The sequence below is a fragment of the Chelonoidis abingdonii genome, chromosome 9, assembly GCF_003597395.2.
Source record: "Chelonoidis abingdonii isolate Lonesome George chromosome 9, CheloAbing_2.0, whole genome shotgun sequence".
Classification (NCBI taxonomy): domain Eukaryota; kingdom Metazoa; phylum Chordata; order Testudines; family Testudinidae; genus Chelonoidis; species Chelonoidis abingdonii.
In genome coordinates, this window is record NC_133777.1 from 52,137,686 (window position 1) to 52,164,268 (window position 26,583).

Sequence of the window (26,583 nt, forward strand, 5' to 3'; positions counted from 1 at the left end):
ATAGATTTTAATGTGCATACATAAAAGGTTTGTTTTTACTCAAGCGTGCAGTCGTTTAGAACTAAACGCACAAGGACAGTCTATAGGGCCATAAAAACAGCCATTGGGAGAGGCAGTGTACTCTGCAGCATATAACACACGGCTGAGAGCCAAGAATGCCTCCATTCACATCGCAACCCAGCCAATGACTCACTGCATGGCCTAGGGCCTAATCCTACAAACCACCATTACCTAGCCTCAGATTTACTACTGTGAGCAGCCCCATCGACCTCACAACAGTGAGCAAGCGCAGGATTGGACTCTTACAGCCCCATTACCTGGTATTCCAGCCTTGCACTAAGGAAGGGGGATTATTATTAATCTGTTTTTGCACCTCTGGTATTTTCAGGGCTTCTGAGGCACAGCCCCATCCAAGTTAGATCAGACCTAGAGCTCCTCAAACATGGAAGCAGAGAATAGCTGAAGCAGGGGAATGCTCTGGCAATGTTCTAGCCCACCCTTTACATTCTTGGTGGGAAGCAGATACAGTGCCATTACAGCAGCTCTGCACTACTGAGAGAGGCCTGTGACACTGGAAATATTCCCTGCCATGTTATTTCCATCCCCTTTCTACAGTGATGAACAGAGGCCAGGGGCAATGGAGAAGCAGCTCCAGTATATCTCCCCTCCTACACAATTAGTACCTGAAAACATTCCATGCTTCCTTATCCTTCCACTATTTCTTATAGAGCACAAGACATTGTGAAGTTTCTTAGTTTCCATTAATTGCCCAGGATCCAGTAGTACAACCTTTGGATGATCTGAAAGCATCTTTTTAACTTGCTCCCATTCCTCTACCCTGGCTGCTGGGTGAAAGGATGGGTAGTGTACTGGCCCCCCCCCCCCCCCAGCAACCAAGGTGTGTGCGTAGAAAAAAAAGGGAATGAGACATAATAGTCACCAATACAGACCCATCCCCATTTTTTCAAGTTTTCCAGTGACAGAGCAAGCAATTAAAATGAGCAGGCAATCAAAATAAAGACAAATACATAATTAAAATCCAGCTGCTGAAACTGTGAGGAGGGGGAAGAAAAAGAATAGCTCATTCAGAGTGGGCTTGGCCACAGAACTTTCAAAGAGTTACTATACCAAGTACATGAATATCTAAGATACACAAATATGCTATGGTGGGATTTTAAGATGTGCTCACTGTTGGGAGTTTTGTTACTTACTTCACTGAGAACAGAATTAGGCCAAGGCCTTTTGAAAATCCTACTCACCAGTATAGAGAGATGGGCCTTAGCTGTAAAACTGGATCAGAGTGTGAGGATACATGTCTTTACTGCCCAGTTAACTACTTGACTGCGAAATAATGTTCAAGCTATACAGAATGATATATTAGCAGCCAGCAAGACATGCTAACTCGAGTTGTAGCCTATATCCCAAGGAACCAGACAACTGGAGTTAAAAGTACCACCATACTCGAAATAAGGGATTGCACAGACTCGAGTTAGGGGTAATACTTGAGTTATGATTTAACTCTGCAGTGAAGACAAGTACTGAGTGTGTTTGGATTGGGAGGTTTGGTTCTGAACAATCTCTAAGAATATACACACACAACAGTAATTAAAAATTAAGAGCACATTATTATAGCACAAATTTTTAAATTTTTAAAAAGTTTTTAACTATTGTGACCCTCTGGCAATAGGGCAAAATGTAATATGTTATTCATTTTGGCATTGTTTTCATTTTACTTTTAGAGAAGATGGAAAGCCAGCTTGTCAATATATTTTATCCCGATGAGCCACAGCCATGCATATTCATGCTTTATATAGACAAAAAAATGAAAAGATTAAAAATATAAATCACAGGACAGCAAAATTTTAAAAAATGTCCTAAAATGTGCATTTTATTTCATATCATTATACAACGTTTACATACAGGTATACTTTTAAAACTGCTCAAGATGTGCGTAAAATAAAGTGAGGCAAATACCAATTTATAAATTCCCCCCCCAATTCCACACAAATAAAATACATTTTAAAACAATCTCCCAAATTTATGTTTTCTCCGGAATTTACTGAATCTTTCATTTCAACATGAAAAATACAATGGAATGGATACTCAAGTTGAAATGCTGACCTACACATTTGTAATGAGCTGCAAATATACAAGCGAAAAACCAAAAAGTCTTAAATATTGTTTGTGGCTTACAAATCCTTGGTTTTATTGAATTAGCACAGCTCAATAAAAAACTCAGATAAAATAAATTACCATGCTGGACTAACTTCTGAATTGTACAATATCAAACAAAAGACCACAGCTGTACCTTTTGTTCAAAGTAGCACCAGTCCACACCTGATTTGTCTCTCCAACATAAACTGTCCTGTTAAATATATAGCTGGCACTTGAGGTGGTATTCTTTCTGACACATCAAAGATGCCTGGACAGACTAAGCATACTGGTGTTGCTGAACTCTCTACAAAGTGTAGGCAACATTATATTGGGAAATGGCACATTGAAACCATAATAGAATAGTTCAACCTGCATATGGCTTGCCCATTTTGGTGTTTCCCTGACCCCTGCCTAGTATTTAGCAGATGTTCCTGTGACTGTGGTGAAACTAAAATAAAAACATGTTTAAGGGGTTTCATGGCAAGCAGGTGTAAAAACAAAGAAATATGTATGTGGTTGCAGCTAAGGAGGTTTTCACATGTTGTTTAACTCCAGTAAAGTTTGATCCAGCATCTGATGCATACTAAGGTTTTCTTCTTTGGCATGGGCCACTTTCTCTGTTATGGGATTAGAAAAGCAAAATGTGAACAACAGCTCTTTGGACACATCAATTTTCTTTACATGAAGGCATGCAATCATCACTTATAATGGAGGGGTTTATTATGATAAGTAGTGTACATGCTCATAAATATCAATGTTCCCAGCCAAGACAACTAGGGAATGGTCCAAACTAACAACATGAACTGCAAGTGATGCAAGTTTTGAACTGTTCTGCAGCTGTATATGTTAAAAACAACACACTGCCAAAAATAGACTAGGTTTTTGTAAGTTCCAGATGCCATGTGCTGTGGAAATGGGGAGTTTTAAACTTTTTTTTAATGAACAAGGTAACAATAAATGACAGGATTTGTTAATCTGTATTCCAGGCAGCTCCACACTTTTGAAGTCACATTATAATTCAGAACTTGCAGAGAATGAGAACAAAAGAACCAAAAACTGAAATTGACAAGTTATATCAGCTGTTAAATAAAATAACAGCAGTTTCATTGGCAGTTAGTAGTTTTATGTTGCACGCACACTATTTTCCCCCTAGAACAGTCATTTAACAGTCTTACATGATACAGTATGTGAGCACAATGTTCTGGAGCTACATGCTACTAGAAGCCAGTAAAACCGACTATATTCTGATGCAAGCATACCTCTAAACTGACCAGGTATTTCCAAAAGGGGTTCCTATTTCAGGACTGCTTTTATTCAAATACAAGCCAATTTTATTGTAATTCAAAACAGTGCATTACATTTTCAGATACAAAATAGCTGGGAGTATGTTTTATTTTAGTTTTGAAACCTGAATCTTGGCTAATATTCTTCCCCTAGTTACCAGTAAAATTCCAATTTGTGAAATCAGCTAAAAAGGATTATGATCTCTCTACAAAGAGGGGGGTTCCTTTTTTAAAATATCTTCAGCTACTTACTGTAACTGGTATTGAAGTGGAAAGAAACTATTGCACAGGCAAAGGAAGAATTTGTGGCTGCTCCAAGATACTACGGGAGCCTTATCAGAAGTGTTACTTCTTCCACTTGCACTTCTTTCCCAAAGAGTAAATTGAGAATTTCATCCATTAATTTACAGCAGTTACAATATCTTGGAAATCAATTTATAGGTTTCTTGCATATTTCTACCTTGACTCATTCATTTCTGAGGAACTTCAGAGTAAGTTTGTTTAGACACAACTAAGTTTATTCACACTAAAGCTTAATCCTCATTCAATGCCAACTTTAGTTCATTAGTTAGGCGACTGTTTTGCTCAAGTTGCTGGTAGAGATGATCTGTACAGTCAGCAAGCAGGTTAGAAGAAAAAGAAAGGCAGAATGAACAAAGATTAAACAGAGAAACAGTAGAGCAAGAGTTAATAAAGAAACTAGTCACACCACAGACAGTTCAGTAACTATTTACATATTGAGAGAAATTCTTTACCTTAGGAATCCCTTTATATTCTAGTTCTCTGATGACTAAATACCTACTCCAAAGCTCAAGAAACAGTTTATAATCCAAAAAGGATTTCTCTAAGACCTCTTTTGTGGAGTAGGCTTGTAAGTCAGGAAACAGGAAGAAAAATGGGACAATTGCTACAGTATTCTCAGTGAAGCCACATGGAACAAACTTCCCAGTTTAAATTCACATACATGAGCAATGTACATAGGGTTTACTTGTTTTATGAATGCCATGACTCCTTACAAATGTAGTAGAGATGGCAGAATCGTATTCAATACTAGCTGAGTAAAAGTTATAGTATAATCAGCCCTTACTGCAGCAGAAATGCATTCGTCAACAGCATACTATTTCTTGGCTCAATTCAAGTCACACTGAAATCACTGGAGCTTTTTCCACTGACTCTTCCATTGGAGTTTTACCATTAAGTTCAACAGGAATTTGCTCAAGCCCCACATACTTCACTGCATGTTCCCTTTATTGCGCAATCTGGTAGCTGAAATGGTACTTCAGGAAAAGAACGTGTATTTGTCAGCTATTGAAATAGGGAGATTTTGAGGCCTTTAAACTGGAATAAAAAACTCACAAGTGCCCCTTTGACAGCTTTCACAAAAGACACCTTTCTTGTTACAGGTGAAATGATAGGGTTGAATGTATTGCTTGAGTACGGCAAACTAGTAAAGGACCATTAACAGAGTTGATTTTCAAGACTGGAGAAAACATCCACAGCTACACTATTTAGAGACTAAATCTAGAAAGGCCTATTCCATGAAGTTCCATTCAGTTTCCCTTTCAATTTTTTGTGTTTTTTTCTTAATAGCCTGGCTGTGAATTCTGAGACAGGTCTACAGAGGTTTCTGAACATCCTAACTCCACAACTTATTCAATTGTGGGGAACCATCCATTTTGCTTCTTTTACCCTTCTTGATAGCTGCAACGGCAGTGTTTTCCCCCTAAAAGATAGGCGTCCAGCACCTTACAAAGATGGCAAGACCTTGCAATGAATTCGTTTGTAGGACGCACTTGTGTAATCAGAGGCAATCACCAATTGCTCCTCCTGGGAACCCAGGCTCCACTGACCAGGAGAGTAAGATCAGAGGACATACCAGAACACCACCACCAGACTGCCTCAATTTCCTTCTTTTACTTTTTCTTTTCCCGTTCAACCTTTTATATTAACATACACTTGGAAACTGTATCCAAACCTAGATGTAGCTAAATTCCATTTTGAATGCCAAAATGTATTTAGTGGTTATACAAACAATACTGTGTTACAATTTGAATGAAAATATGAACGTTTACCTGCATCAGTCAAAACTAAAGTTATATAAATCACTGAAATAAGGATTCCCAATCTTTCTGTGTGCCCAAACTGAGACTAGTCCTAAAATAACTAGCCACACTTGGAAATGTTGATCTTGTGCTTAATTCACTAACTTTTAAATTTATACATAAAAAGGGAAAAAGCCAAATAGGGGCTTTTAACCCTGATAACTAGTGGATTTAAATTAGAAAAAGAAAAGAAAGAAAAACCAATGGCAAGGCCATAGTCAAGTTTAAAAATAAATATGTTTAAATCTGGACAATCTTCACAATCATAGCAACTCTACTGAAGTTACAATAAATAAATAAACCCATTGTGTTCCCTCCACAGCTAGTTCCAGAGCTTTTTCTAATAAGCAGTAACGTGGGTGAACAAACAGATATATTGAGCTGACAAGATTGCATAAGCCGAAGTTATTAAAGAAAAGGGGAAGAGGTAATTTCCAATTCTATTCAAAAAACGAGGGGAGTGAGGAGTAATTACCAAATGTGAAGAAACAGCAGGGAGGGATGAAGGAAGTATTTTCAAGCCTCATGGAGAATTGCAACTAATGGCAGGTTTTAAAAATATAAACGGAAAAGCTCTACACGAGGTTACTTGATGGTATCTTTTAAACTGGAATGAGACATAGCCAAATTAAAAAGCTTTCAAAGTGGTAGCCATGTTATAGTCTGTATCAGCAAAAACAACGAGGAGTCCTTGTGGCCCATTAGAGACTAACAAATGTATTTGTGCATAAGCTTTCGTGGGCTAGAACCTACTTCATCAAATGCATGAAGTGATGTAGTGGGTTCTAGCCCACGAAAGCTCATGCCCAAATACATTTGTTAGTCTCCAAGGTGCCACAAAGACTCCTCATTGTTTTTCCAAATTAAAAAGTTACTGTTCTACAACTTTAAAATGGAGCACCCTCAAATTCAAGATCAAGTACATTGGCCAGAGCTTATTAACATTTTGAGCCTTAGAACTTTAGCAACAAAATCAAATGAAAGAAATAATTAGTAGTCAGTTCAGTTTAAATTGATATTCACTTTAATGTAAAGCTGTTTAAAAAAGGACTTTTTCCATTGTGAAGGAAATTAAGGTAAAATAGTTACAATGAACGTAAGTCCTCCTGAAGCAGCATTAAGGCTTAGTTGTACATTACAGTAGGAGAGCAAGAAACGTCAATATTTAGTGTTTTGTATTCAAAAGGAACACTATCAGGTCAATCTGAACCCATCATTTAGGTTTGTCAGACAAAACTTTACAAAACCTGAGATCAATGGAAAGAATTTAATTATGCATGACAAAGACACATTTTTTTTGGTTCAGATTTAAAAACATTCCCCTGAAGTTTCTGCAACTGGAACTTGCAGCTTTGTGCTAGCACAGTCTGTGAAACTAAGAATGAAAGTGAAACTATTGTGTTTTCATCTCTCCAGTGAAATGTAAAAAGTAAACTTACAGTACCTATGGTGACAGATAAATCAATTTTTAAAATTCCATAACCCACATTGTTAATGAACACAGATAAGGACATTTAGTTATCTTATTTTGGAAAGAAAAAAAAACATAGGATTTTTCACCTGACGCTATCCCTTTAAAAGTTCTTTTACTAGACGTTAAAGAACAAACTTATATAATGCAGGAAGTCTCCCACATCAAGACTTCAACCTAGTAGGAAATTTTGGACTCTCTAGAAAAAACACAACTGTCAAGCACTTAAGGACCAAACTGTACTCTCAGCTATGTTCTCACGACCGAATGACCCTAGTGGGAGCTGTGTCCTTGTAGATTTTGGCTTAACAATAAGACTAAAAAACCAATGAACTCTAAGAAAAAGTCATATCATCTGAATTTTAATTTGAGAGAAAATGAGGATTGCGTTACAAAAGCGACCAATTTAAGACAGCCAAGATTAGCATTATTATTCCACAGACTGGTATTTTTCATTTTGAAATTCTGCATTGTTTGATATTCTGGCAAGATGTTTGTTGGGGTCAGTGAGAGGGGGAGGAAGTAGCAGCAGAAAATGAAAGAAAAGAAAATTAAAAATAAATTCTTAATGGCAAAAAAAGCAGATTTTTAATTTGATTGATAGTTGAAATGATAATTTAAATAAATAAAAGGCAAAGGAATAGCAAAATGGATACATCTTACACAGTGGGATGTTTATTTTACATTGAAAGAAGGAGAGTTTCTGTACAATAGAAGGCACGAAGAGAGTAATGTCCTGAGTCAGGATGCTAAAAGCAAAGAATAAGCTGGAGGACAGGACAATGAACCCGTGAAACATCCAAGAGCTTGGAAAGGTGGTTTATCCAGCTTGATGAAGGTATCTTTGGAGAGGTGAAGCAAAGAAATTTATCTGCATGAAGATAAAAGGTGGGAAATAAAAGTGGCATGATGGAAAGAATTCAGAAAGCAGCAGCAATAGCACATGGAAGCAAACATGCCAAGATGAATACTAGTGAAATATCACACACCACCTCTTTTTGGAACGCTATAGCAATGCCTCCGTTTAAATATCTATAGAGAAATGTATTTATAGCGGAGAGTCAATTCCTGATTATTGTTCCATTTGTTAAACTCCACTTACAAAAAATAGTTACCTATAATTCAAAGCTAATGACAGAAATGCAGTTATAGTTATGAAATCTTCAAAGTCTATGGTGTTGTCTCAGATTTTAAGCCGACTTTCAAATTGGAAATCTCTCAAATTTAAATTATGCTACAATTGTTAGTGAGAAGATTTTGCATACAAGGCACTGCATGTTGTTCTCTGTAAATGGAGATAAAGCTGTTACAGTCCTACAAACTGTTTATAAGGATATTAGTGTGATAAATCACTGTGTGGAATTGTATTTCTGGGCTTAGAATCAAAACATACAAAACAGATAATATTAGACCACAACCAAGGAGTTCCAACACTGGAAAGTTAGGGGAAAAAATATCATAATTTGTATATTTAGGGATGCTTAAAAAAAATTAAACGGGGAAAAAATGTAAAACCTTCAAAACATGCAGAACACACTTGTGGCTCTAACCAAAGGCTAAAACGTGTTGAACTCTGAAACTGAAGTCTAGAAATTGAAAGTAACATCTGCAGATAGGTGTGCTTTAGACAGAGCCACAAGTGTTCAGGGTTTTCTGATCTCAGTTTTAAAAAAAATTAGTGCACATGAGAGTTATCAGTATGGGGAGGGGAGAGAGAATGTAAAGGTTTCTGCATAGCTGACTTCTGTTCAATGTCTTCAAAGCACACAAGAAAATTCAGTCTGCTTGAAACAACACTATACCAACCAAACAAGACATTGGTCAGTCAGACCCTACGTATCTTGCAATTTTACCACTTTTTCATTTTTTCTGCTCAAAGTAAAATCTTCTGCCTTTTTACTCAAGTCAATACTCTATATTTCCACCGGTTTTTCTCTCAAACTATTTTCTTTCACCGCTAACAAATATGGGAAGATTTATTTTTCAAACGCTCTTCACAGAAACAACCCACATCCCAACAGCTGTCACTTCTATTTTTAAAAATGGCCTTAAAGAGATAATCACTATGATAAAATGAAAAACATTCTCTGTAGAAAGTACTCTCTGTATGGCATATAAGGAGACTCTTATCTTTTGGCAACTTTAAAATGATGAGCACTGTAGAAATTCTTGAACAGAAGTGAACTCAGAAGTGGAAAGTAAAAGAACAACCAAAGGGAAATGAGCCAGATAACTGCAAGGGAAAGCAGGTTCATGGATATAAAACAAATGGGTAAAAGTGAGTTGATTAAGCCAGCCTTGCAAAATTGTCAGAAAATTTACCAGACCAGGCACAATACTTGTCCACCCTTTAGCATGACGAAGAAAATACTAATGATGCTTTAACACCCAATCACACCCATTCAACGTATTCCTCCGCCTAAAGAGTGAGCAAGTATAATTTTGCAAGGCTGCAACTAAACAATCATGAGGGTAGAGAAGCAGGTACAGGCACAGGTTGAGAGGACATTTACATGGAAGTCATATCATTGAGAGCGTGGTCCAGCTCCTCGCTGATTGCTTTGTACTTCAGTTTCTGAGAATATAACTCATCTAATATTCACCAGGGAAGGCAGAGGTGAAAGGAAATGGAGAATGATCAGGTGATGGAAGGTGAAGGTGGTGGCATGGGACACCATCCGGAAACAGCATCAAAATAGGGGAACAGTGCACAGAAGTAAGTGGTGTGGCAGGCAGAGAACAAAACAAACAATATATAAATAAGGAAGTAATACAAATGGTGAACAGCTTTATGTGAAAAGTCATTTAAATTACTGCATCTTCAGTAAGCCAAGCTGAGACACAGATAAAGCTGAAGAAAATAAAGTGTGCAACAAAAAAATAATTCCCACTTCCCTAAACTGTATTTAACTTGCATTATACAAGTTATCAAGGTACATGCAATGAACTACAAGCCAGCAGCAGAGAGAACAGGGTTGAAAATGGTGCTTAGGGGGAACCAGGTATCTCACTTCTACCTTCAAAAGATGTTTTGGGTTTTGCATGATGTCACACCCTCAGGCTTTTCCAGAGGGTTAGTTCTTCCCAAGCATCTTATTTTTCTCTTTCTTTCTTTCTTTTTTTTTTATAACTGAGAAAGTGACCATAAACTCTCTGCAGCTGGCTGGCTCTTTTATAACCTTTAAAGACTTCTTGTACAAGTCAGTTTCCTATATCAAGCAGTTAAGCTTCTTAACAATACTGAAAAAGTTAAAACAATTTTACGAGTAAATCTCATATAGCTTAACCTTTAATTACAAAGCACTATTGAATTCTATTCTCAAGATAAAAGAGAATTCTATTCTCTGTACTGTGATTCTGATAGATTTATCGGAGCCCTAAAAGCAAACTTTGTGAGGTTAAATAGGCTGTACTCCTGAATGTGTATACAATCCATTAACTTCACTGAAAATAGCAGCTGTTCTACATCATGAAATAGTTGCCCTGACCTGCACTTATCTCAGTCATAAATGAAATTAACTCAATATTCCTAATTATAACAAACAACATATTACTCATTGCTGATATTGTCAAGTAATTAAACTAGCATATTAATAACATTTGCCATCTGATCATTTTCCATATCTGAATATCCAAGTAGAAGAGTTTAAAGCAAAAAGTCTTAGAATATCAAAGAACAAGAAACAGGCAAGAGCAAAACACTGTCCAGCGAAAAAGTTTAATTAAGTAATGAATTTGGACTGGAAAACACTTCATTAATTTAGGGTCTTATCCTGCTCATTTTAGTTATGTGAGTAGTCCTACTTATTTGCATGAGACTAGTCACATGGAATAAAGATTTGTAGGATTGGGCACTAGATGAAGCCCATGGGTGAATATCAGCTTTCTATTCTGCAGGAAGTGTGAAAAATAAAGCACAATCATACCTTCTAAGTCGTCGATGCTCTTCTCCAGCTTGGTTACTGATCTCTCAGCAAATTCAGCACGGGTCTCAGCCTGGAGTTAAAAAGACACACAAGGTCAAAAACTATACAAATGACTTTAGGAAACTTTCATGATATTTACAAATACAAAGGCAACAACGAGTATGAGAAAAAAATTTCTGTTCAACGACAGAATAATAGAAAACAGGTGTAAAATCACAGTCATCCTTCAATATTGCCTAATGCGCTATAGCTTTGATGCTGGCACCTCATATTATGCTATTTTCCACACTGACACATTAATTTCACATCAATCAGAGCAGTATCGTAAAAATCCATTAATACAGGATTATTCTAATTTTACCTCCTTCAGTTTGTCAGTCAGGATCTTTATCTCCTCTTCATATTTGTCTTCCTTCTGTGAGTACTGTAATTGGAAAGAGCATCAGATGTCAGACAAAATATTTTCTATATGAAAATACAACATGTATGACAATCTTACACTGTAATGACAACCATATACTGTACTAGTTCTAGGTATGGAAGTACTTTTGTTTATCTTTCAAGACATAAACGGTCTTGTTCTCATTTATTAAAAGGGCCACATTTTGCCCAAGTGGCAGAGTAGTAACTCAGGGCAGCATTTGGTACTATAATTTTAAGGTAGGAGGACAAGTTGGAAAAAATTAAGTATCTCAGCACACAAATTGCATTTTATGGCTATAAAGTTTTAAGTAACACTGATGGATAATTAATGTTATGCATATTTTGATTATGTACTTGAATTAATGTCAGATTTCTGGCAATGGCCTGATAGTATCTAAGTAACGAATCTAAATATTTCCATTTACCAAAAGCCTTATTGAAATACGGTATAAACATTTAAGGACAATGCATAAAAATCCAGGCCACTGGGGTTATAAGGCTCTAGCCTACCTTCTCAGCCTGAGCCTCCAGCGACTTCAGGTTGTTGGTCACAGTTTTCAACTCCTCTTCAAGCTCAGCACATTTGCTATTATTTTGGAACAGAGGCAGGAAAGGGGGCAGGTGGGAGATCAGTCAAGCAAAAGAAATAGGAAAAATAGGAAAAAAAAGGGGGGAGAAAGATTGAGAAAAATGAAAACTGAATTACAGAGCAAAAGAACGGCCTAAAAAGCAGCTGAATCCATCTCAACTTGAAAGCAATTCATTACAATGCCAGACTTCTCTTTAAAAAACAAACCCTATTACAAACAAGTTACCTACAGCACCAGGCTTACTTGGAAGTACTCACAGACCCTTTAAATATGAGATAGTTCAGCTTCTTTTTGGCTGCCAAAAGATCAGTTGTAAAGGTTAAATCAATAAAATAAAATAAAAAAGACCGAAGAAAGCCACCAAAGCAAGATGCAAAGAGAGTAAAGAGTGCAGTGAAGGTTCATTCATCATTACTGAGTGAACTAACAGCTATGAAAGCTCATCAGAGATCTGGGTTGCAGTTAAACCTGAAAACTGTATATTAGTATCAGTACCTTATCCTCTGCAGCCATTAATGCTTTCAAGGTTTGATCCATTATTCTTAATTGTTCTTCCAGCTGTCGGACTTGGCTGTTAGTGAACACATGAAATGCACAAAAGCCATTCACAAAATCAGTGTGCAGGTAGGGCATGCAGTGACAAAAAACACACGCACACACATACATCTACACACACGTTTACTTTAGTTTTTAACATTTATCTCAATTGTTACAGTAAATGAGCAAAACATAGCTTTGAGCTGAACACAAAGAAGTGTACTGCCAACATCTCATGCAAGTATAGTCACTGTCTCGCAGCATCTCACACACCTCTCTGGGAAGTCACAGCACTTACCCTTCTGAGAGTTCAGCACGCTCCTCAGCACGCTCCAGATCGCTCTCAATGATCACCAGCTTACGAGCCACCTAGAGTAAGGCAAATAAAAATAAACAATAATTAAAAAAAAAAAAATCACACGACTGCACACTATATGCTAGTGCAGCCAAAGCCTTGGATAATATCTCTCACTGTAATGGTCTACTTACAAGGACAATACACTTCTCCCGGAATTACTGATTCAAGGAAATCTCCTGGCTGCGCTAGACCCTTGTTACTCATATGGGACTGACTGCATCACCTGACCAGGATTTTCATGTCCCCTAACTCCCATTCACCAACATGACAGTTTAAAAATAAGTTTTTCTTTTTACAGCCTCTTTAAAGACAGCAGTGATCTTTTTCTCAGCCATTCTGTAGCAATCATAGCGACGTACCAGCATCTTGGTATGTGAAGTGATGATATCACATACCAGGATGATGGACAGGCCAACATCCATTTCACCCTGTCTGTGCTATTATTGTCCATTTTTGTCTGCCATTTTACCAAATATAGTTCTGTGCAGCGGGCTACTCTCTTGCTAAGGAATGAGCACACATCTCCACTCATACTGTGCAGTGGAATCTGAGTGTAGATCAGATCTCCAGTAGAAAAATCACAGTTTTGTCTCTCAAGGCACTCAGGAGCCTATTTCTCATATCAATTCTTTGTGGGAACAGTGCTGCTCTCTTATTGACAGGGATGCTTGTGACTTTTTGTACTTCCAAGGCAAACAAAAGAGAAAAGCTGTAATCAAAGCCTGTAAGGCCTTAGCTCTTCGATTTGCACTCCAGAACAGACCTCTTCATACTTGCGGTCAGCCTCCTCAGCAATGTGCTTGGCCTCTTTAAGCTGGATCTCCTGGATTTCCATTTTCTCCTCATCCTTCTGGGCTCTGTTCTCAATGACCTTCATTCCTCTGAAAGTCGGAAAAACAGGAAATACTAGGCTTAGTGCTTCCTAGTTTATCTCCAATCCCTATACCATTTGGAGTGCATCTTTCTATGACAACAGACTTAGATGGATGCAGCATGTCAGAGAGGTCATTTTATTTAACAGGTAGGAAGCTGAGAAGAAACTGGTGGCATCTGAATTAAACAAGAGTGGTTTGTTATGCTGCTTGCACAACTCAGCATTGCACGAAAGTTCGCAATCAGCAGCCTGACCACAATTTTCTTCAATTCAGTGAAAGTGCTCCCTCATCCAAAGGTGCATGATAAAAGGGACTTGCTTTTGATGTCCTAAGGAAGTGACTAAGGACAATAGGTAGCTTAAGCCTCAACTCTCTGGCACTGCATGTTCAAATCCCTGCTAGGTATTTTTCTGAGGTAGATAAATAGAGTTCGTTGTGATATGCTGTATCTGGACCTTAGGACCTAATATCCTTTCTGATCTGCACAAACAAAACATTTAGCATTTTTTCGAGAGCCAGGATTTACCCCAGTTTGCTAGACCAAAATTCCCTTCCCCAACTGTTGTGCAATGTGCTGTATGTCTGTCAAATGCTTCCCACTTCAAAATGTGCTGCATAATGAATAATGGTGTAGAGTGAGCCTTGAAAACGGTTAGTGACCTTTCCAGACAAAAGGCATTATCATGGGTATTAAATATAATTTTACAAGTCTACAGATGGGATTTTCAAAAGCACTTAATTCTTTGGCCCCTAACTCACTTAAGTGTTTTTGAAAACCCTAACTCAAATCCCTATCTGGACTGACTGTTTCTCTCCTCTTCCTTGGCCATGAAAGCACAAAACTGCATTAATGCACAAACCATATGAACAAGCAGAGTAGCAGTCTCTTCAAAGGCTTGCTTGTCTCTGGGTGGGTTTTTCAGTTGGATGCTCAGGAGAGATGCAGTCTACAGTTTCCCCATCAGGAGACTGAGTGTGCACCACCACCACAGAACTACTGGCCCAAGATACAAAAGTCTTGGGGTTGGACTAACCTGGCTCTCCCAAGAGGTTGCACAACACATCAAAAGCCAAAGCACCAAGCCTATTGGTCACAGGATATCTGTAAAGAGTTATCTTAAAACCTGACATAAACAAGGACTAAAGCCTGCACGTTCAACACGTCCCTCCAGACAAATTTTAACTGATTGAAGTCAATGCTTGTAAAGGCACAGTAGATTACATCCAATCACAAGATACAGAAAGGTGGTTAATTTATTTTTATCCCCTCCTCATCTGGACAATAATTGGCTTGTCATAAAGATAGCTTGCTGCTCAAATGAGAACATGAATTAGGCCATACCCACCTTTCACTCTCATCTGCTGCCTTCTCAGCCTCCTCCAACTTCTGCAGAGCAGTTGCCAAACGCTCCTGAGCACGATCCAACTCTTCCTCAACCAGCTGGATACGTCTGTTCAGAGAAGCTACATCGCTCTCAGCCTAAGTAGAAGTAGTAAAGAAAATGAATCCATAATACAACCTAACAGTCTTCTTTTGTAAAGGACCATTTAGATCATTTTAGAACAACAGTTGGGAGAATTTAGTAAAAGAGAACAAACACTAGTCTAACTGGTTAAGTGGCCAGCAGATATTTTTTATATATCTACAGATGTGCATGCACACACTCACCTGTGCTCTCGCTCTCTCTCCTACTCCTTCATTGAAGTGTAGTTAGCTCATAATGGAGGACAACTGATCGATCTTTCACCTTACATGAAATACCTAAATACTGTACAACGTGCCTTAAGAAACTCAAGTGTTCTGTGAGTAATGTTTATTTTTTCATTACTAGGTATTTAGCTTGCACATATCCTCAGATTAAGTAAAGATTCTCATCTCTGTAAACATTAAACAATGTCAAAATTACATTTTGCCCATTTTACCCAGAACAACATATCATAGGGATATAAATCCTATATCTTGAATCTGTATCTGGGAACTTGCCCTTATTTTAACAACAGAAGTTGTATGAATATTTCTTTGATTTTAAGAAAGGTAAGAAGCAGCAACTCTATGACAAGGCATAGAGGAAACACCCAAAATTACAATACATGGGTGAGGGTATTTGCAAATATCCAGCTCACAAAGAGTGAACAGAACATTAAAAAACACCCAAAAAAGAAAACACGGAGCACTGGATACTAACAAGTTTTGTTCACGGGAAGGGATACAAGGCTGAAAAACAAGAGTCTAGCCCATGTCAGTTTAACACAGGAATCCTGGCCTCACCAACCCTCACAACACATTTGGTTACATATTTTCATAATGCTATCTGCATATTACCCTTAGCTTTGCTTTACTTGTATTAGATATTTGCGTAATCTTTTGTGTAACATTTACACCAAGACTATGCGGCTCTTATCTTTACAAGCTTTCACTTCTGACATTTTCCAAGCTACATTTGTTCTAGTCACAGAGTAAGTACTGTGACAGCATTTTGTAAACAACTCCCTTATTAAGCCTCTCTGTTTCTTTCCAAAGGATATGAAGGGCAGTAGTGTTTAGAATAAAGGGTCACTATTTTAAAAGGAAAATTACTTCCAGGAATACAAATGACTTTTAATGTACTGAAAACTATTTCAACATTTATTAACTTTGCTCTACCAAGGAAGTGTGATTATGGTGCCTGCCATCTCATCTAATTGAAACTATACATGTATTTCATGGCAAAGGTACAAGTCAGTGCCTTTTTGCAATTTAAGTTTTTTAGGATCCATCATTTACAGCCATAACAACAGTATTTGTATTACAGTAGTGTCTAGGAATCATAGATTATTAGGGTTGGAAGCGACCTCAAGAGATCATCTAGTCCAACCCCCTGCTCAAAGCAGGACCAATCCCCAAATCCCTAAATGGCCCCCTCAAGGACTGAACTCACAATCCTGGGTTCAGCAGGCCAATGCTCAAACCACTGAGCTATCCCTCCCCCCAAAATGCTTGTCATGGACCAGGACCACATTGTGCAAGGTGTAAATGATAGCAGCTTACATACTGGATAGCATTATCCTTTGATGCACAACCGCCACTAGAATGAATGAAATTATGCACACACAACAAGGGTACAAATCGGTAATCTATTTGAAGTCAATGGGAGCATTGACAGTAGGGCTGCAGGACTAGGGCCAATAAATAAATCCCTAAGTGTCAGTATTACCTCCAATTTTATTCTTTCCCTAGTGACAAACTACAGAACTCAGAACTCTTATTTAAGAGCAAGGGGTTTTATGAAAAGCACTTGAATATTTTAACTTGAAAAGTACAACTTTTTATGGGGGAAAGGGTTTGTAAATGTTAGTTTAAAAACACCTTGGGCAAGTGGTAATATTACAAGTTAACAATTATGTTAAAACTATTCTTAATGTGCTAAGAGCATACAACATACTTAGGAAACACAGGATGATTAAAGTTCAAGTTCTTATTTCCTGTTCTACAAGCAGTAACTCACCAAGGGTTTACCAACTAGCCTTATAAGGCCTAAGTTATTCTGCTGCAGAGCAGGACTTCTGTCCTTATATGGTAAGGAAAGGAAAAAATTACTGATGACATGGAGCGGCACTCCCATGGCTAATAGATAAACACAACCTTTTGCATTGGTGCTAGAGCATTCACAATAGAGTGCACACTTTTACAGTGAGAGATGAGATGAATAATATACTGCTGCGTGTTAATTATTGTTCAGTGTAAACAAGATTTTGTTTTCCAGCTAATCATATAACAGATTGGAGTGGAGTGCAAAACGTATCATCAAATGTGGTCACTAGCAATGTGTAAAACTGGGGGGGAGGAGCAGAATGAAGAATCATTCATTTTTATATTTTAAGAAAACAGCAGCCAATGGTGCAAGAAAATAAGAATCTGGTTTAGTGTTCAAAAGTGGTAAACTATGGTATCGGTTGGCTAGAGCTTTAGCTTTTTTATTGTTTTCATATCTGTACCTTGCACAAAAGAAAAAAATATCTAGCTGGTCACATGCCATACAAGTCAAGCAATCACTATGGAAAGGATCATGTAGACTGCTTGCTGCAGCAGTTCCCACTTTGGGAGGAAAAATGGAGTCAGAGCGCAGCTTCGGCATGGATGTTTATTTCATATAGCAAAGCCACATATTTAGAGGTGCCCATCACTTGTTTTCTCCATTTATTCACATCAGTGCTGTTCTCATTTCAAAGACACTTAAAATATCACGCAAATAAATTCTGGAGAATTTCCACAATCTAAATAAAATATTCCAGGAAAGGAAGAAAACCTCTAACTTCCTCTAATGACATTACTTGATAAAATAGTTAAGACCGCTCGAATGGATTTGATGCAGCTTGCAGTGAAGTCTGTGGCAAAACTGCCACTGTTTTCAATAGTGTAAGATCAGGCCCTAATAATTTAGTAGCAAAACTAGTTATATACTTGAAAGATTCCACAGTAATCAAGCTATTAACTCAACTAGGGAAATCAGGATCCTTTACTCCAGGAATCTTATTATTGTTCTTAATCTTATTATTGTTCTCAAGTTCTTAGAACAGGAATCCATGTTTAAGGATATTAAATATGGGAACTATTAAATCAGCAAAACTATGACATGAGCTGCCTCTAACTGTGAAAATGGTATGTGAAGTAACCTGTGAGAATGTAAAGTACTGTTACAGATTCCAATGAGCCATCACTGTTGTCTCTGAGAAGGCCATCTGCAACCAATCAGGAAGCATTCCACTTGCTGATGGATATCAGATAACACACTTGTGCATTTACTGCCTAGATTAGAACACACACAAAATTCCAGATTATAGGGAAAGGACCCTACAACCAGTTTTTCTATTATAATGAAATAAATGAATGCTGGCAAGTGATATCAAAGAACAAAGTTTTCTACAAACACTGAAGACACAAAACACTTCTATGAGGTAAATTTTTAGTATACACTTTATGTACAGAGATACTAAAAGCATTACCAGAGGTCAGTGGCAAAACAAAGAATAGAACTTCCAATCCCTTGCAGTAATCACTAGACAAAACTACATCCCTAGACACATACTGGGTGATGCTCTTTCCTTTTTTTGTAATTTATTTTGTATAAAAACCTGAGCAAAACAAATATTTCTGTAAAGAGTATCTTGGTTCCTACTTTTTATACCTAAGCCATTCACTGACCTTTAAACCATTTGCTGGCCTGAAAAAAGTGTGTTCACTTTAGAGAGAGGAAGGATGGTTAAGGCACTACCCTGGGCCTCAGTAGATCTAGGTCCACTTCCCCACTGTTCTTAATAGATTTCCTGTGTGACCTTGGGGAAGTCACTTAGTTTCTCTGTGCCTCAGATACCCATCCGTAGAATGGGGATAATAGCACTTCTCTACATCACAGGGTGCTGTGAGGATAAATATGCTAAAGACTGTGAGACACTTAGATACTAGGGTAATGTGGGCCATATAGATACCATAGACACAGAGGTTTGTATAGCATTTGGAGACATTGTTGCCAAATGCTCAGAACTGGCTGCCTAAAGTTATGCCCTCAGTTCATAGTCATCTAAGTAACCTGATTTTCAGAATAGCTGATCACTTACCTCACTGGGAGCTCTAGGTACCCAGCACCTCAGAAAATCAGGCCACTTATTTAGATGTCTGTTATAAACTTAGAACCCCACTGTAAGCACCCAACTTTGAACATTTTGTCCAGTGTTCCTCAGCATGAACATTTATATTAGACAACTTAGTCTACCTAAAATATCTTCAGCATCTTTTATTTTTAAACGCAACATTTTAGACTGATAGCCACAATTATCTAGTACTTATCTGAAATCCAAATTATACTTGCTAAAAATTATATTTGTTTTGAGGTGTCTATCTAAAGCCTGATGTTACATTCTTCAGATAAAAATGGAAATGGCATTTAAAGTAACCATATTGTTAGAAAAACCTGTCAATGAAATCTCTAAGTCTAGGTTGTCCAGGCAAAGGAATGCAAAAAGAAATACTTCTAAAATTTGCAACCATTCCAGTCAGGTACAGACTGCTATACACCAGTGATCACAATTCTGAAGAACAGGCTATCCTCCCTGGAATTAGGAGGACCACAAACACTGGCACTGAGTTTCACAATGGGATTGAGATGATGAAGCCTCATTAGGCCATTGAGCAGAACATAGCCCACAGCAAAGGGGCAGCTACATCCTTGCCAGTGTAAAAACTATTTTAAAGGGTGTGTGCCTTTGCCTAGCCCCTAAAAGCTGCTCAGAACTGAATGAGAGGATGGGGGAAGGGGGACCAGGGGACAGCCTCCGGGTATACATTACTGTAGTCTCTCTCACCATTTCTGAGATTTGTCTCCAGGATACCGTTGTTCTGCTGCGGATCTAAGCACAGCCCTTCCCTTCCCCGACAGACACGCTCCCACCCCATCGCCTGCAGAGACCACATGCACGGAGAGAGAAGAAACCTGCCCTGCAACCAGCTCTTCCCTGCCCCCAGCCCGAGGAGGAGCAGGCGGGGAATCTCCCTGGGTGTGTCCGCCACCAGGGCGCAGGGCAGAGGGGATGGGGCGCGCAGACAGCTCTGGAAAGGAGCGAAAAGGGCCGCCCCACTGAGAAGGCAGGAGCTGCCCTGGGAGGCGCTGGCCGGGGTCCGGTACCTGCTCTCGCAGAGCCCGCTCCTGGTCCAGGGCCCGCTGCAGGCTGCCCGCCTGCTCCTCAGCGCTGTCCGCCTGCTGCTGCAGGCTCCGGATCTTCCTCCGCACCGCCTCCAGCGAGCTCAGCCCCGCCATGGCCCCGGCTCCGCACCGCCCGCCGCCGCCGCTCCTGCGCTGCGGTTCGGCTAACGCCTCGCCCCGCCTCGGCCCCGGAAGTTCCTCCGCCTTCCCCTGCGCTGCCCGGCAGCCTCCGCACGGCCCTCGGGGCTCCGGCGCGGGCTGGGCTAAGGGCCGAGCAACGGGGCGGCACTCGGAGCCCCAGAGAGTGTGCGGGGCAGGCAGAGGGAGCCGCAGGCCGGGCTCTGCAAGTCGGAGGAGGGGAGGAGACAGCCTGGGCTCTGCAGTGGGGGTTAGGAGAGGAGGAAGGACTCAGGGACCCAGGCTGGGCTCTGCAATGAGCGGGGGTAGGACCCAGGTTGGACCCTGTACTGGGGGATAGGGTGGAGGAAGGATACAGGGACCTTTGGACTTTGCAATGGGGGGGGGGGGAGTATAGCTCCAGGCTGGGCTCTGAAATGGGGCGTGGTGGGGAGGACCCAGGCTAGGCGCTGCAATGGGCGCGGGGGGGGAGGCGGATGGAGGAAACAGTGAGCCAGTCTGGGCTCGGCACCGGTGGATCCAGAATGCCCTGTGCAATGGGGGGGTGGAGATGGAGAAGATCCCAGACCCGTGCAGTGCAGATGAGGGGAACCGGGCAGGTGCAATATGGCCTGTGCAGTGAGGGGAGGACGGGGAGACGCTAGACTGGCAGGTGTGAGGCAGAGCCAGGGTGCAGAGCAGAGGGATTTCTGCAGGGCAATTGTGCACGGTCCTGGCTGCCTCCATTCACGCACGGGCGCTGCGGAGGGAAGTGAGCAAGTAGCCTGGCAGCGAGGGGCGGCAGCGCCACCTGCCGGCCACATTGATACCCATCGTACCCTCTGTCCGCGGGCTGTTCCCCAAGGCGTGAGTAGCGAGAAGAGAGGACGGACGATGGCGGTGGGTGAAAACTCACCAACCAAAGTGGGTGGAAGGCCAGGTGTTCCCCACCCTCCCCCTACATCGCAGAGCAATACTGAGTAGGGACAAAGGGCCCGATTAGCTGACTGAGTCGCTCGGGAAGCTGGGCGGCATGTGCCACGTGGTGGGGTTTAAGGCATAGAGACTGGAGCCTGCCAGGGAGGCAGTGGAAGGGGTTGTAACATCTCAGAGCTCGCCTCGGGGGGGGTATTACCGCCAAGGGAGGGTGGGTTGGTGGCTCTCAGGAAGCGGTTGAAAGTGGTGAGTCATTTGATTTTCCTAAATCCTTCATGTGAGCCCACCCCAAGGAGCTCTCCTCCTCCCTTTCCTGTGACAGATCTCTCAAAGCTTGGACCGATGTGCAGGAGGAGGAGGAATACTCTGAATAAACGATTTGTGCCCCAAAGATACTCTACGTCTCTGCTTCCCCGCAACGCCTTATCCCAACAGGAGATATTGCATACACCAGGGGACACAGCATTGCAGAGCAGCTTTTAAATCTCTGCCTTTGTCTAGAAGAGAAAACAAGCGAGTCACCCTAGCTACCCTCTGCTTGGGCGGTTATTGCAAATAAAACTGCTTTCTCCACACCAATTCCAAAATGGTGTTTTCCTTCCAAGTACAGGGAAATGGCATCCTGACTGCACTGTAGACGTCTCTCTTTTCATGAAAGCGATCTAGTAACATTTCTCTCCCCTCTCCTGCCTTCTTCTTTAGGCAAGCTATTCCCAAATAGTTTGCATACTTTTCCTTATAAGGAGTATCTCCCTGGATCTATATGCGGCTCCTTTGAACAAGTTAAATAAACGTCCTGCAGGAAAGCTGCCTCTCGTCCATTTACCCTTATACAGAGAAAAAAGGAAAGACATCTGATCTATATTATACAAAGTCTCTCTCTCTCTCACACACACACACTTTAAGACCCTGAGCTCTATCTGAAAATTTGAAACCATTTGCACAGTCTATACTATGGCTGAAACATTTTTTTTTAAAGTAAACAAATATATTGTCTTCTTTCACACACAATTAGATCTTTCTTGTTTACATTTCACCCCCTATTTTCCCTGCACCTAAAATACCTTGCTTCATCATCAGCTCTAAAACTCCTTCCTAATTTTATTATTTTTAGAGATTCATTTTAAAAGCTGAGTTAAGGGGGAAAATACATTATCAATTTTGAAGAGTTGTGCGTCACCTAATCCTAGAATTCAGAGGTGAAAGTCACTCATAGGAAATTGAATCCTACAGTGGTGGCCAGAGGGATCTGGATGTAAAGCTGTAGAAATGCTAAATTCTGATGTACTACATGCATGAAACTATTTAATGCTTGTTGAGGGGCAAACAGGTGGGTGGGATGAGGGTTTGGGTGTGGTGCAAGCTCTCACACTATACCATATAAAGCACTGAGCTATATATAACCCCCAGCTTGCTCTCTGGATCTCTATCCCACTGACTGCAGACCTAGCAAGTATCATCTTCTGAAATGATTTTCACACAGAGGGCTGTCTTATCCTTTAACAGGTGAATTATTAACCTCAAGTATCTCCAGACATTAAAATCTAGGAGATGGCCTTCAACTTAAGAACCACTGAGTTATGGTAACCTAAGCTGTAGTGCTTCAGTGAAGGCCTAGCTGATGTTAGGCCTCTTTCGTACCCCAGTATGTAGCTGTGTATATGTTAAAAGACCCTGTGCTAAGAGTAAAACAGCAATCCTTACAGTTCTTGGCCTATGGAACAATAGATGCAACTAACTAATAATAACATCTTTAAAATGACTGCAAACAGTTTTCTCAGGAGAAATGGTAATTTTTTCCTCTCTCCCCTGCCCCTTTTTAATCATCTAAATAAACGCCCCACCCTTTACTTACAAGCTCTGTCTAGAGAGGTGGGTACACATGAAATGCGCATGTGATGAGTGAGCAGAAATCCATGTCAGTGCCTTTCATGGTGTGTGCACCTCATGCAAGAAGGCAGCGTGGTTTCACCTCTGAGCAGGAAACACCTGGCCCCTACAGCAAGCATGTCTCTGGGATGCAGCTGGACTGAAGCACAGGCATGTCTCCTGTGCAGCAGAGGGCAGTAGGATTTGGAAGGGCAGAGAGGGTGTTGTGTGTGTCGGCGGGGGGGGGGGAGGGGCGCTAACTTACGTCCGCAGCCTTTTTCTCAGCCACTTCCAGCTTTTCCTGGGCATCTTTCAGGGACTCGGAATATTTGTCCAGCTCATCCTCAGTGCCCTTCAGCTTCTTTTGCAGAGCCACCAACTCGTCCTCCAGCTGCGAGACGGGTGGAAAGTGGTGGGGTAGGAAAGGGAAGGGAGGCGGGGGAAGAAAGGGTGCAGCAGGCAATGTGATCGCGCAAAGGAGAAGTGTGGGTGCAGAGGGACAGAAAAGGACAGACGGACAGAGAGAGAGAGAGAGAAAAGGAGAGAAAGAGTTAGATTCCCTTTTGCTCTTGGCAGAGGCACGCTACCTTGGTGGCCTTCTCTTCTGCTGAGAAGAGGCTTTCCTCAGCCTTGTGCAGCTCCTCCAGCACTTGGTCCCTCGTATCCTCCGTCACATGCAATTGCTTTTCCAATTGCACAATGTCCTCCTCAAACTAGGCGCACACAGAGGAAATACAATGCACAGATACATTTTTTTTCTGGGTATTTCCCCCTCTTCCCTTCCCCAACCTCCCAGTAAATGCAATTAAAAAAAAATGCAACTCCATCCCATGAAAGGAATGGCACACATCTGGAAAGCGGCACTGCATTTGCAAGAGAACACTTCTGCTTTCAGATACTTAGCATAAAATGGGGGAGAGGAGGCTGGGGAACACATGGGCTTACTTGCACTTAGGTAAATCAAAGCAGAGCTGTCCATCACCAGCCAGCTGCTAATTTCTACACTTTATTCCGGCTTTAAAGAGCATTTTAAGTCTGTCTGACCCTTTTTCCTCTTTCCCCCTCCCCAAATCCCTCGGAGGGCTCGGGTAGTTATTCAGATCTACTCCACTGGTGTGAAAATTCCACTCTTTCGAGTTACTCGGTCTCTTTGGGCGGGGAGGGGAATCCCACTAGCAAAGTCCAGCCAGTCCGTAGGAGCACGTTAAGAGCCCACACGGCCAAACTGCTGTTCCAGCCTGCGAGCTGCATGAGGACCCCGAGGGGCGCTGCGGGTGGCTATGGACTCGCGCGCTGACACGCGGCGAAATGCAGACCTGCTTGCTCCTGTCCTCCGCCGCCTTCTTGTCCGCTTCGGCTTGCTCGGCTCGGTCCAGGGCGTTCTCCTTGTCGAGCTTCAGCATCTGCATCTTCTTCTTGATGGCATCCATGGTGGCGGCGGGCTAGGACTCCACACACAAGAACAGGACCCAGGCGGAGGAAGGGACGGGGCAGGCTGCGGAAGGCGGGTCTGTGCTGGGCCGAGCGCCGGGCTGTAGTGCGAGCGCCGGGCGGGCAGCACCGCGCAGATATGTACGTTCCACGGGGGCTGCCTGCATTCCTCAAGCCAGCCATCCAATACTTTTTTGGAGAGGGCTTTTCTCCCCCCCGCCCCCTGGCCTCGTCCCTACCCCCCTGGCTCTCGCTCACTCCCTGCTTTTTTCCACCTCCAACCTCTGCTCTCCCATTCGTTGCCGCCTGCCATTTGACCGTGGATATGACTATATATGGGATCCGACGGGCTAGGGAGGGAAGGCAGGCAGGGGCAGAGAGCTTTGTGCCTGTGTCCGCTCTGAATACGCGGGACTGAAGGTTTGCTGCTGCCGCTGTCGGGAGCAGGCCAGAGCGGGTTGCACGGGTGATGCTGTGAGCCGGAGCTGATTGTCTGCAGGGAGCGAAGTTATGCCTGAAATGCCCATTCTGCAAAGTACTGGGGTGAGCCGAGCGCTTGGGTGATTGTTCTGCTCCGTAGCGGGGCTGCCTCGTCCCATCCCAGAGCCTCCCATAATCCCAGCTTAAACAGCACTGGGAGCCCACCGAGCTTTCCTCCCTTCCTGGAACAACAGGTTTCTAACAGCCCACAGTGTATAGGCATTAATTGTGGCAGGTCATTCCCTGGGCTGCGGTGAAGTCTGGAGGGATGTGTGTGTGAGAGGTTGTCTCACAAATCCATTCACAATTTTCAGACACAGCTTTAAGGAAACCCCAAGAGCCTTGAGGCTCAAGGATGTACAGGGCTGGTGAAACTTTCTTTGCTTTTGCCCTTTGCGCAGGCAGGAAGTCATGTTTTTGTAACCACAACTGGAGCCGATCATCTTCTGACTTGTTACCACATTTCTATTAGGACTGCCAGATTTGGGAATACAGAATGGGGAAAGAAGGTCTGGTAGGGGATAACTTTCTGCATTTTAAAAATGGATTCATTTCTCCTGGCACACACTGGGATATATTTGTAAAAATCATCAATTTACCTGATTGAACAGAGAAATTATGTTTCTAATGGAATATAGGCAGATTGTGAGCTCTTAGAGATAGGGGCTGCCTCTGGTTCTGTGACTGTACAGTGCCTAGCACAATCCTAACTGGGACCTCTACACGCTACTGTAAGATCAATCATTTAGGTAAAACATGCAGTATTGTCAATAGGGATTGGTTTATAAACAGGCATATCTACTTCCCACATCCCCTTCTAATAGACTTATTTTTTTAATTACAGTTTTCCTATTTGTTTTCTGAGCAAGCATCACTGCAACCAAACCCCAGACAAAAGAATGTTGCACTCAGAAGGATTTCTCTGAGTGTCAGTAAAGTAGCTGTGACAAGGAGGAGGAGTTTGTTCACAGTGGCCCCAGAGTAGTTCACAACCTATTGTAAAGGAGATGGCCTTGCCTCACTGAAAATAGCTGAGTTGATAAGGCTGAGCAAACAGCTTGTAAGCCTGTCATAGAATCATAGAATATCAGGGTTGGAAGCAGGGGCAGCTCTAGCAATTTCACCGACCCAAGCACGGCAGCACGCCATGGGGGGCGTTCTGTCACTCGCCGGTCCCATGGCTCCGGTGGACCTCCCGCAGGCGTTTCTGCGGATGGTCCGCTGGTCCCGCGACTCTGGTGGAGCTGCCGTAGGTGTGTCTGCAGGAGGTCCACTGGAGCCACGGGACCAGCAGACCATCCACAACCATCCTTGCAGCAGGTCCACCGGAGCCGCCTGCTGCCCTCCCAACAAC

The 26,583-nt window shown here is 41.6% G+C and overlaps 1 protein-coding gene across 26 annotated transcripts; it reads right to left on the reverse strand.

The window, feature by feature from the left end:
• Positions 1-1,860: 1,860 nt before the first annotated feature.
• TPM1 (tropomyosin 1) lies at positions 1,861-24,875 on the reverse strand. Of its 26 annotated transcripts, none has more exons than XM_032765445.2 (10): positions 24,635-24,872; positions 23,906-24,031; positions 23,584-23,709; positions 15,066-15,199; positions 13,608-13,725; positions 12,785-12,855; positions 11,870-11,945; positions 11,298-11,360; positions 10,937-11,006; positions 1,861-2,771 (listed from the first exon to the last, which is right to left on the reverse strand). In XM_032765445.2, the coding sequence occupies exons 1-10, from the start codon at positions 24,746-24,748 to the stop codon at positions 2,689-2,691; spliced, it is 981 nt and encodes a 326-aa protein (XP_032621336.1). In that variant the 5' UTR covers positions 24,749-24,872; the 3' UTR covers positions 1,861-2,688. The 26 variants fall into 26 exon arrangements, with proteins under 26 accessions (XP_032621336.1, XP_032621329.1, XP_032621327.1 ...); XM_075069546.1 differs by lacking the exons at positions 1,861-2,771; positions 11,870-11,945; positions 23,906-24,031 and adding exons at positions 7,664-7,881; positions 9,524-9,602; positions 12,445-12,520 and having other exon boundaries at positions 24,635-24,874; XM_032765439.2 differs by lacking the exons at positions 1,861-2,771; positions 11,870-11,945; positions 23,584-23,709 and adding exons at positions 7,664-7,881; positions 9,524-9,602; positions 12,445-12,520 and having other exon boundaries at positions 24,635-24,874.
• Between the last annotated feature and the right edge of the window lie 1,708 nt (positions 24,876-26,583).

Excerpts from the sequence above, each read along its gene's own strand:
- TPM1 (XM_032765445.2), bottom strand. The coding sequence starts at position 24,748 with ATGGATGCCATCAAGAAGAAGATGCAGATGCTGAAGCTCGACAAGGAG. Across the intron at positions 24,032-24,634 it reads CGGAGGACAGGAGCAAGCAG|TTTGAGGAGGACATTGTGCA; the intron begins GTCTGCATTTCG and ends GTGTGCGCCTAG. Across the intron at positions 11,007-11,297 it reads TGACTGACAAACTGAAGGAG|GCTGAGACCCGTGCTGAATT; the intron begins GTAAAATTAGAA and ends TTTTAACTCCAG.